This window comes from Lissotriton helveticus, chromosome 6 (genome assembly GCF_964261635.1).
Source record: "Lissotriton helveticus chromosome 6, aLisHel1.1, whole genome shotgun sequence".
Lineage (NCBI taxonomy): Eukaryota > Metazoa > Chordata > Amphibia > Caudata > Salamandridae > Lissotriton > Lissotriton helveticus.
Window position 1 is genome coordinate 909,510,476 of NC_136067.1, and position 12,644 is coordinate 909,523,119.

Genomic DNA, 12,644 nt, shown 5'->3' on the forward strand with positions numbered 1-12,644 from the left:
TCTGACAGCTGACACCTTTCTAATTTCACCTTTATTCAATGCTTCCTAATTTAGGGTTTTCCCTTTCAAGGCAGTGTAGGGAGAGATAGAGTGCTCATGCTTACCTTTGAGAATTATTTGATGCAATTTAATTCTCAATTCTTTTTCCTGGTTACTTCTATTGTCATTATAGAACTAGCTATCTGCTTTTTGATATATAGGGTAAATCTCTTTAGGAGATTTGGACTCATTTTGTCCATTCTGTATTTCTATATGATAATACTGAGTTTGATTTACATATTAATCTGTTTCTAAATGTATAATTAAATCTTACTAATTCTCAGATTTAGTTGTTGAGTGGATTATTATGTGACCCAATTGGTTCCACTGTATTGAAATGTAATTGTGATTGTTTCCTCCCTCTTATCTCTCAAGCTGCTAAGAAGACCAACTGGTTGAGTAGGGATAATTGAGTGGGACCAGCTCTCTCAAGAGCAAACCGATTTAATCGAAGTACCAAACATAACCTTCAAAAGGGCAGCCTTGCTATAATTTATGAGCGGCCTTATACTTTAACTGCCACCCCCCAAACATTTAAACACGAAGTATGGCATTCAATATTGTAACATATGCTGACTAATGCTATTCACTACTTATATAGTACAACATTTTGACTACTCTATTCGTTTTTCTCACACACTTCTGCTACTTTTTCTTTGCTTTTTTATTTTGTCTTCTCAGTGGTAAATCATTGGCATGCACAGATGTATATCTTCGAAATGCAATTAGTATTTGATATATACAGCAGTATGCCAGTATTAGTACATCTACTCATGACTTGGGGTTTGCAGGTTTAGTACCAATTTGCAATAATGATTTGTCTCTACCTATCTACGTCCTTGTTATCTCTCAGTCCAGAAATTTAAGTAAAACTATTTGAAACAAAAACGAAGCCAGGTTTACCTCCCCCCTTAAAAAAGGACAATTGCATTGGCCTGAATTACAGAACCAGGTTAATATTGAAGTTCTTATAAAGTCCGTAGAGTGTCTCTTACTTTTTACATACATGCCCCTCCGTTCAACAGTTTGAGAAAACTGAACTAGTGAGTAATCCCCCTAACAATCGGTACCAGAAGAGAACAGAAAAGGATTGTTTGGGAATGTGCAAAGGATTGTGGTTATGCATATATTTTAAAGAGAATTCTGGATAAGCAGGTGTTGTAGCAAGGCCTTGCAGGCATCATCTACCCTACTGAAAAGTATTGCTTAAGCTTAGTTTCTTAGAAAGAAGTTTATTGGTGTTTATTAAGATTTTCATACACCTCAAATAATGTATTTGACAGTAAAACATAAGGTGTTTTCCCTTTTATGTTGTTAACAAAAAGAGTTCAGAGTCATTATGGACATCTGGTAGCAGCCTGTACTATTGTACCTCTATGCTGCGGACTCAACAGGGACATCTAGTAACGGGCTGTGTAACTGCACAGTGAAACTGTGGAACAGACAGCAGGTTCAGATGCACTCATTTTGCCGACCAAGGAATGGTAAAACGCGAAGTTGCCCCGGCAAAAATTCAAATTTGTGACCTCTAGCTAAACACACATATACCTGTAGCATTTTATTCCACTGAGATATCTTTCTGAAATTTGAATGTATGGTTGCAGGCTGCAAATACAATGTACCTTAAGTCCCTGCTCACGTCCATTAAGTCCTGCAGGGATTGATACCAATGTTCTGCAGGTAAAGGTAGCTGGTACAATACACATATTGACAAATTAATTATTGTAATTGGAGTATGCAATCTACAGATTACATTTACATCTTTGCAGAAGCAAAATAAACACTCCTAGATATTCTACTGAGATCACTGCAACAGGTACATAATCCCACTTTGCTATTTTAATGGCTTCCAGGACATGCATGCAAGCCACCTATAGATATGGCTCTCACACACACACACACACACACACACACACTCTCTCACTCTCTTTCTCTCTCTCTCTGTCTCTCTCTCAATGAAAGGGTGTGAGGAATTCCTAAACCCATTCTACACAGAGGTTTATTGTAACATTTAAAAGATGAACCTTGAATCCAGTTGATAGAAATAGATCTGATTTATTGAAGATTTGTATTAGATGAAGATGATAATAAAGTATTAAGTAAATTCAATTATAATCCCACCAGGAGCAGCTGGACTGCTGCTCAGCCTCAGATGTAACTGACTCTCATCTCAAGCATACACAACTAGCATTCTATGTGACATCATAGATGTATGCTGAGCAAATTATAACAAACACTAAAGAAGGACAGAGAAGAAAGAAAAGCAGGATGTAACACATATATATCATAATTTATGGAAAGCCACTAACCAACTGCAGCTTCAGGAACATGCGACAGCACATTTTACTGGACGAGTTACGAAAAGAGGCGATGTTTACGAGTAACGTTAGGGAAACACTATCTACTTGGAGAAGAAGTGAAAACAGTAGATGTAGAATACATTTGCACAAATTCACAAATCTTAAATCACACTTCAATTGTCTAAAATTGTAGCATGTTGTGGGCACAAAATATTCTTCTGACGTGTACCTGTTAAAAAGTAATAATGAAACCATTAAAAGAGAAGAAACAACCTTCATACGCCTCAAGAGGGTAGCTACGCCTGTTTCTTTAACCCGATTTGTAAATCACTATTCTTCGTTCAATGTAAGTGATCTTATTACTTTTCAGTAATCTTCATTACATTGAGTCTAATCTTTCTGAAACAGTCCTTACACAATGGTGGGCCATGTCTGTGAAACAGGCAAAGCACTATCACCCCACATGTGGCATTTAAGTTTCAGACTAATTTGATTAGTAACCATGAACTGCAATGTTATACATACTGTGTTCTTATAAAAGCCTTTATCAAATCAAATCAAATAAATCTTTATTCGGATAAAAAATATACATAAAAGAATTTACGACGATCTTAATAAAAACATTCATATTTAAAATTCATACAAAATTATCTCATAACGTGAACAGGTAGATATACAGACACAGGATACCAGATACCAAGCTAGGCATCATCTCAGTGGCCACAGAGTTAAAAACATTATCAGAACAAACAGATAGGGGATAATTAATGGGCTATTCATTTTCATATCTTAAAATGTCCAGGTATAGCAGCTGTTTCCTTCTTTGGCTGGCATAAGAAACTTAGCATAGATAGATGGAGCATCGATAGATGGAGTATCGATACCATATATTCACATTATCAATGTTACGGATACAATTATAAGCATCTTTATAATAAATCATTTATCCTTTTAACACCTTGGCTGCTAGAGATATTTTCCTCCTGTGCTGCATTCCATGATTTCCCATTGTTCATGACAAGGTCAGCTCGTCATTAGCACAGCTCCAGTGTGCCTCATGACGAGCTGAGCTCGTCATGAGCATGGAAGGAGTTAAAAACAATGGGCACAGTATTTGTTTCCTCAGATCCCTATAACAGTTATAATAGAGTCAGAAATGCAATGTAGTCTGATTGGACTTGCCATCACATGGGCATTTGGGTAGCTTTTCTCAGGAAAAGCAAATAAAAAGTGCAGTGTGCCTATTCGTAGTCTTGTTAAATAAAATCGGCGTCAAATGTTTGATACTAGGATCATGTAGCACTCAGCATTTGGTTGTATGGGCCCTGAGAGGCACATTAACACAGTCAGTTTAACACACTCTCTCTTTTCCCTATCAGCCATCCTTTTTCCATAGAAAACCGTTGTTAAATCTTTCTTACTAAATTGTAATCAGTGCTCAATTTCCCATCCACCTCCTTTAGCAAACTGTTTACATATGCCAACCATGGTATGCTTGCTGTACATTCCAACCTAAGACCGTCTGTTATCATCTCTTTGGTGAATTTAGTGCCATCTTTACTCCGTATATTATGCCAGAGTGTGATGGAACTTATAAGCAAGTAGTCCTCTAAATAGGGGACAGCTAATTCCTTGTGAGCTATATAAGAGGAGGTTGAACAGGGCTCAGGTAATAAACTGCATAAGAAGAGATTTTCATGTGTCGTCAACAATTTGAAGTTTGTCAGGCCCCACAGGGGGGCTCAGTAATTGACAATAGGAATACATTTACTTCTGTATGTGGTCAACAGCTCTCTAATGGGCTTATTACCAATTTTTGATGCAAACCTAAAAAGGGCTTCTGAGGCTCAAATACATTTCAGTGTTGCTGCTTCTACAGGAGTCTCGTATTGGCCTTTGCTAGAAATATTCACACCTGGATATGTAAAACTGTCTGTTGTAGCAAGTGCTATTACCTTAATATGATGAGTCTTCTCCTTCTTGGGTCCCCCTTTCCCACATGCCATTGTAAAGGTTTTTTTAAATACATTTTTGGATCCTTGTCCTCCATGCACTTGGTGAAATCTTCTATCAAGAGCTGGGGACAATTACCAGTCCTAGATATCAAGGCGGTGCCATCTGCGTACAGTAGTACCGGTGTTGGATGTAAGCCGACTTTTGGGGCGCCTACATTTATTTTTTGCAAAAACTCATCTACCTCATTAATATATAACAAGAATAAAAGGGGGGCAAGGGCACAGCCTTGCTGAATTCCTGAGGTCATTTTAGAGAGTGGTGTAACTTCTCCTTTTGACCTGTTGTGCACCTTCAATGTTAACTGTGCATATAGGTGTGACAATAAGTTCAACATCTCACTGGTGGCTCCTATCTTAAACAGTGACTGCCACAGCTTGGCGTGTTTAACCACATCAAATGCACGGCTCAAATCAGCAAAGCGTAGATGGATGCGGCCCTCTCTTGTCAAAGTATATTTGCTGATGAGCAGATTTAGGTTGATACCTTGTTCTCTGGTGTCCACATCCCTTCTAAAACCATGTTGGGCATCTGTTAAGATCTGATTATCTACCACCCAGGACTCCAACCTTTCTAGTAGGACTCTGCCCATTAGTTTAGCAGAGGAATCAAAGAGGTATATTGGGTGATAACACCTTGCATCCCCCGTTCCTTTTTAAAAAAATCAGGACCAAAATGCTTTCTGTCCAAGATGAGGTAAGATATCTTCTGCCTGCTGTGTTGCATACTTGTGCCAGTATAGGGGCCCATAAATTAATGCAGTATTTAAATGTTTCAATTGGGACCCCATCAGGTCCAGGTGCCTTTGCAGTCAAGATTAAGATCTTAGTTGTCAAACAATAGGAGGCAGGGCCAAGGTATTTTACAGACTGTTAGAAATTAGGTATCTGGTTGGCAGAGGTATGCACCCTGTCCAAGCAGGAACCACAATCCTAGTCAGGATAAGTCACAACACACCCTAAATTATCATGTGCTCACCCTCCGGTAGACTGGCAGAGAGCAGTCAGGCTTAACTTAAGAGGCAATGTGTAAAGTATTTGTGTAACACCTCAAACAGTAACACAGGGAAAACACTAAAAAAGACTCCACATTAGGTTAGAGAAATAGAGTTACATTTTATAAATAAAACAAGACCAAAACAACATAAATACAATAAGTAGAAGTTGAGCAGGTACAAAATGGCTAAAGTAAGAAAATGAGCGGGAATTAATCACTTGTGACTCTTATGGCAGAGTCTCCAAAAAACATTCTTGAGACCCTCAATCACGCTGTCACAGCCTCAGTGTATGTTTATCTCTGCTAGTGTGATCTGGTGGATAGGGTCATCATTCGCATTTCGGAACATGGGGGCGATGCGGTACTAACAGGAACACAGCGACAAGCCTAATCCAGCAGATAATTGCACTGAGCGTTCCTCATGTCCAAGGGGAAATATTATTCCCCTAACAGTTCTGTGTCTAATGCAGAACCCACAACTGTTTCATACTCAGAGCAAAGATGAAGATGGGTGAGTGACCAAACTCGCTCATAATTTTTGCATGTTATTGAAGCACCCTGAAATTTAGGCTTTCTACAAGTATGGTCCGGAGGAGAGCCACGAGACCCGCTAGGGCTTATATTGGCAGAAACATGTCAACCTGATAACCAGGTGTTGTGGACTAATAAACTGCTCATATCAACACCGCACAATTTTTTTACTTTATCCTTGTCCAGATTTTTATTTAAAACGTTCTGACCACATAAAAGATCATTTTAAGCACATGTCTCTGTCATTACACAGACAGTATCCATCCTGGTGGAGGATGTAGTATCACTTTGTAGAACGGGACACTCAAGTGATAAAGACCTGATGATGACGCTATCCACCAGATCACACTAGCAGAGATAAACATACACTACGGGCAGTGACAGCGTGGTTGAGGGTCTCAAGAACATTTCTTTGGGACTCTGACATAAGAGACACAATTGGTTCATTCTCTCCTCTCATGATCTTCATTCTATATGAACAGGAAGCTGAATGAACCTCTGCTTCTTTCTCCCCCACCTTGATTTGAATTAAAGTAAGAAAATGTCAACTTTCTAAAAGTGCCATTTTCAGAACTGCAATTTAAAATCTGACTGCACCATAAGTTGTGATTTTAAATTGAGAGGCCAGAGACACCAAACTGGGGGGTCTTATCTATTTCCAATTGGAAATTACACTTATAAAAAGTAATAAGGTAATCCCAGTGTTGTCCTATGGGAGGGGTAGGCCTTGCAATAGGGAAAAATAACTTGGGAAGTTTTTCACTACCAAGACATGAAAACTTAAACGTTCATGTCCTGCTTTTTAAATACATTGCACTCTCTCCTGTGGGTGATACAGGGCCTGGCTTAGATATGACGTACATGTATAAAAAGGGAAGGTTTAGGCCTGGCAAGAGGTTTATCTTGCTAGGTTGAAATTGCAGTGTAAACTGCACAGACAGACTCTGCACTGGCAGGCCTGAGTCATGGTTATATTGCTACTTACGTGGGTGGCAAAATGAGTGCTGCAGGCCCACCAGTAGCAATTAATTTAGAGGCCCTGGCCACATGTATTGCACTTGCAAGGGACCTATAAGTAAATTAAATATTCCAGTTGGGGTGAGCCAATATTACTATGTTTAGGGGAGGGAGCACAAGCACTTTAGCACTGGTTAGCAGTGGTAAAGTACCCAGAGTCCTAAAGTCAGCAAAAACAAGGTCAGAAAAATGGAGAAGGTACTCAAAAAGTTGGGCGAAGACCACCCTAAGGCTGTATGATCTAACACAGACATTCACTGCTGCTGGCACCATCCACATCACTTGCCAAATGCCAGGGCCAACATTACCTACTAATGATTACTCTCAAACTAGTGTGACATTTGCTATTATTCCAGGTCACCTCAAATTGATTGTAGGAATAGTCTGAGAGTCCTATTTTTATAAATGTTAAAAGTATATTAAATAGTTAAATGTGCCACTGAAGTCCCCTTAAAAAATAGACAAACAACCTAATGCTAGACTCTGAAGAAAAATTCCTGATGTTTGTAAATAATTGCTGATGCTGACCACTGGAAAACACTGGCATATATTAAGCACTGTTGTGGGGCCATATGATGCAGAGTTTCCTTATAATAAGCTGTAATATACACTTTTGAGAATGATAAAGAATGTGTTTTTGGTACTTGGATCATGTTTGAGTGTCAAGCATGCCACTTTTGATAAATGGTAGGTCTTTTCCCATGTATTTTACATTGTTACTGTGTGGTCTATTTCTACCAAAGTACCTCCAAAATCGCTGAACAATACTGACTTAGATCCACATCAAAGTCTGATCGGTCCTTTTGTGTCACTGTTAGCATCAGTGTCTAATGTAAATGACATTTGAACCTAAAATATAGTTGCAGAGACATGAAAAGTTTTTACCTGTAGGACTCTGGCCAAATATTAGGGATGAAATTAGGTTTCCCCAAACTCCTGATGACTGGAAGAGAAGGAAGAAGAACCCAAAGTACTGGTTGACAATGTCCTTGCCAACTTTTCCTGCCTTTGCCGCATAGTTGTTTCCGCTCACTGTGAGGTAGGTGCACTTGGCAGCCCAGAGGGGGGCCCCTCCCAGTCCCAGGATCACAGAGGTGGGGATCAGGGTGTACCTGGAAAAAAGAATAACTATTATAAATTTACTATGATGGGTCATTTATTACATTAATTAAAGGATGGATCTTTAAACTATGTGGAAATTATTACAAAACTGCAATGTGGTGTAGCACGTGAGAAGAAAAACAACTATGGGGCATAAGTACAAGTCCTTATCGCCAAGGGAGCGTCACTTTTTGTGACGTTCCGATGGCGATAGGGGCCTTGCCTTATGTACAAGGCAGTATTAAGCCATTTAACGTGGCTTAACGCTGCCTTATACATAAGGCATCCTTTCAAGCTATATTAGCATGAAAGGGGCGTGCAGTGGGTGTTGTGGTGAGCATTCCACTGCAACACTCATTGTATTTGATGCTGCCCCTGATGTACAAGGGTGGCGTGCATAGGAGGCAGCGCCAAAATTTGGTCTTAAGGTGGCGAAACAAAGAGAAATACATTATTTCTCCTCGTTTTTGCTTTTTCCAGCACACCAGAGAAAAGCAAAATGCCATGGTTTGTTTATGTACAGGAAGGTTTTCCTTCCTGTACATAAACAAACCTTTTAAAATATGCCATTTTGTAACTTTCATGTGTGCTGCATGAAGCAGCACACATGGAAAGTTACAATATGGCATTTTTGGATTGTTTATGTGCAGGAAAGGACACCTTCCTACACATAACCAATCCTCCCCTGCACACAGACACCCTTGCACTCTGGTGCAAGGGTGCCTGCGTTGGCCCTAAGTTGTTAAACTTAGCGTCATCACACAGGGAAACGCAAGGCTGCACCACATTCTTGTAAATATGGTGCAGCCTTGCGTTTCTGAATTGGCGGAGCGTGTCGTTAAACCCAGGAGGCTAACGACACGCTCCCCCACTTCGTCGTACATATGGCCCTGAGTGTCTGAAATGGTAAATGAATTAGAATGTTTATCACAGTCTGTCAAAGCAGTGACCGTGATGTAAATTTATTGTGCAAGACAGTGCTTTAGCAGTAGGGTAAAGGTCCATGCCATGTGGGTACAGAATGACAAAGCTCATCTTTGGTAATTATGTAATCTTAGGAACTTTTGATTAAAAGGCACAGAAAATGATTGGTTAGCAAATGTATCACCCATTTTATATGTTATATGGCTGGGCAATTGTTACATTCTGATATAGCTTTTATTTATTATTTAGTCTTGTAAGATTGTTCCTTTAACTGCATGCGACATGTTATGTTTCTGCTTGCATTCCATGTTCTGAACAGAGTTTTCCTCATGTAGCATTCTGCACTTTCTGTCAGTTTAACCTTGATGCAGCTGTACTAGGAACTTATGCTGTGCTGTTGAATAAACCTTTTAAATTCAAGATGTTTCCTGGATTACTACAAAATTTGGCGACGAGGACAACCTTACTCGAGCCATTTACAGCACAGGAGCGGAGTTTTGGACCCTTTCTACATTTTCTACGATTTTGGATTATTTTTACATCTGTTATCTTCTAGAAAATATAAGAGGAAACTTTCTACTTTATCCTACTTGAAGATTGCCTACTTTGGATTTCTTTCTGCGTGATTTGGGACCATTTAATTCAATTTCCAGTGTTTTTAAGACAAGCATCATTCGATTTGCTGTTGCCTGGTTACCTTCTTTCAACACTGTCTAAATCACCATTAGACTGAAACTGTACATTGTTTTGCATGGGACATTTGGCAACTTTACTCACATTCCAAACTTTGCCATGCACCATAACTCATCCGCCACATTATAAAATGGAAGTAAATCATCTCTGACATTGGATTTGTTGGGCCAACCCTCAAGGAGAGATTTTTTTAACCAAACCAATTTTTCATCATCATCTTGACATTTCGACCAACATTGCTCAGTGATGTCCCGATACTGAGGAGAAACAAAATCAGACAAACTTAACACAAAATCAACCTGCCTGAGACAATCAACTTGGTCAACTGTACTTCCACAAGGCAAACGTGACAAACAGTCAGCAGTAACAGCAATCTATTATGTATTCCCCTGCCCTCTACTCTGTGAAGTGTACTTTAAAAAAAGAAAGTTCAGCTCTTCTCATCAAACTATTGAATTAGGTACAAGATGGAGAATCCAAGGTGCTCAACCACAGGTATACTAGGCTTCCCCTTGCTATACATAAATGGGCAATGGGGTGACCTGAACTTCCCTGAACTTTGGCATGCAATAGTCATTGTTGTGAACAGTACCAGCTTGCGTAGAAGTTTCCCAGAGAATATGCAACATAACAACACATGGAGGCAGTGATGGTCCACTTGCAGCCAAGCTTCTTGATCAGAATCGGTGGCACGAACATCGAAGAAATGATGAGGGCTCCATAAATAATACTCAGGGAGGCCACACCCAAGCCTTCATCGGCATTCAGGCTGCTCTGTGGGGACACAAACAAACATTGCTCATCAAGAACCTTAGTTAAATAGTTTCTTCTGATAAATTCTCAGATATTACATAGATGTGTAATTGATTTGACTGTCTCTCTGAAGCCATGTCCCAGACATACAATTAAGCTGCCACTTGGTAAGACTCATGACCATAGCCGAACAATACCTAAATAGATACAGCTTAAGAACTCAGCGATCTTCATGTGGAATCCTTGACAACTACCTAAAAATAAAAAACATTTCTGCTGCCCCCTGATAGGTATTGGTCCTAAATCTTTAGTGTAAAGGAAATAGTTTTAGCATAGGCATAATGTAATTTACAGTTCTTATCGTTGCCCAGTTAGTGCATAAACTGCTTCATTTGTGCAGATATAATGTAACTTATAATTCTAATGGTTGTTTACCTCTCCTTATGGCCCAATTAGCATATAAACTTCCTAATTTGACATATTTTACTTATAAATCTAACTATTGCCTTCTTTGCACATCATTGCACAATTTGCAAATTGCCACTGAATTCTATTGATAAGAGGCCAAGTGACTAAGGGCCAGATGTATCAAGATACACTTTTGCGATTCTCAAATAGCGACTCTTAAGGAATCGCTATTTGAGAATTGCAAAATGGTATGTATGTAGAAATTCGCTATTTTTTAGCGATTTCTTAAAATTCCTTAATTGCGAATAATTTCCCATTCATTTCTATGGGCCAGGAGGCCCATAGGAATGAATGTGAAATTATTCTCAATTTGCGATTCGCAATTTGCTAATCGCAAATTGAGAATAATTTCAAGGGTGCAGTGGTGTCCAAAGGACACCCTGTTGCACCACTGAAATAAGCATGGGTGCACATGTGGTGCACATACATGCCCTAAGGGCATGTATGTGCATCACATGGCACTTTGAAAAATGCAAAAATTGGCATTTTTCAAGAAATTCTCAAATTACCACCAACTTGAAGTTGGTGGTAATTTGCGATTCCTTAGGGACAATTAGCAATGTTTTTTTGCTTCATACATTGCATTTAAGGAATCGCAAATTTTGCGATTCCTTAAATGCAATCGCAAAATAAGGAATCGCAAATTTGCGATTCCTTATTTTGCATGAAAATTTACTACATACATACCGAATTTCGGTGTTTGCGAACCCATTTGAGCTTCATACATATGCCCCTTACTCAGTTAGTCGGTTCTTGACACAGCTATTTCAATTTTACTACGTTCTAAAACATTAGGTGAAGACCCGAATTTTGCACATAGAGGAACTGTACGGCAGTTTACATACACAGGGCGCTGATAAATAAAAAATGTGAAAGTTTTAATTTTAGCAAGTAATGCATGTTGGGAAACATGTTTTAAGTGGCCACTGTTTCCTCTTCTATTCTTCACCTTGTTTACTTCCTCTTTATCACGAATGTTGTTGCGACTGTCTTAATTAATCAGGAAAATAAACTTACTTACTGTCCCAGATACCAAGGCCATAATTTACAGTTCTGATTGCAGTAAATCCATTCACTATTGTAGCAAATATTCTGTCCCAGACAAAAGAGAGAAGGGAAATGTATTTCATTAAGAGTTCTTTGTGACAAAGTCAACAATTTATTTGCCACAGTGATGGATTCTGTCTTGAGAAGAGCCCACTAGCTGAGAAATATCCAATGGAAAATCTGCCTTAGATGGTGGGAGATCAGTGGCTGTAAATTGTGAGGATCTGTTATAACTTGAAGAAGAGTTCACTCTGCATTTTGGTAGAGAGGAGAATGAAGCCAGGTATTACAGCTAGCAATATATATCTCCCATTTGGCAAGCTCAAACTCGATGATCATCCCCCTGACAGGAGGTAAGAGTACATTTACAGTTTTTGTTGGATATATCCGTACCATTCTCCTCTTAATTGCAACCCAACTACTGGAACCTAGCTCAGGGCCTGATTTAGAGGTTAGCTGTCGTGATGGATATCCTGTCCACCTAATTACAACTGCATTAGGATATAATGAACTTTTGTGACAGGGTACTCATCTCTCAAACTCTAAATCAGGCTATAAATGTTTACAGCTGATTCAAATGCATTAGCCTCTTCCAAGCGAGTGAACTACAATGGAATATTGATACCATTTATAAGTAAATAAATGCTTTAAAAGTCCATCAACAATAAATGCTACATTATTAATTAAAGTATAACAAATTCAACTTCTCTAGATACAGTAGGCTCCTAGTAGCCTTATTAACTTAGCCAGAAAGGTCTCTTA

The 12,644-nt window shown here is 39.0% G+C and overlaps 1 protein-coding gene across 1 annotated transcript in view; it reads right to left on the minus strand.

Moving 5' to 3' along the window:
* The window catches only part of UNC93A (unc-93 homolog A), a 305,890-nt gene that overhangs the window by 240,655 nt on the left and 52,591 nt on the right, over window positions 1-12,644 (minus strand). Inside the window, exons 2-3 of the mRNA XM_078648549.1 lie at window positions 10,207-10,388; window positions 7,782-8,008 (exon numbers count right to left, since the gene is read on the minus strand). Of these exons, the coding sequence (XP_078504675.1) occupies window positions 7,782-8,008; window positions 10,207-10,388 (409 nt within the window). The remainder of the gene's footprint in view (window positions 1-7,781; window positions 8,009-10,206; window positions 10,389-12,644) is intronic.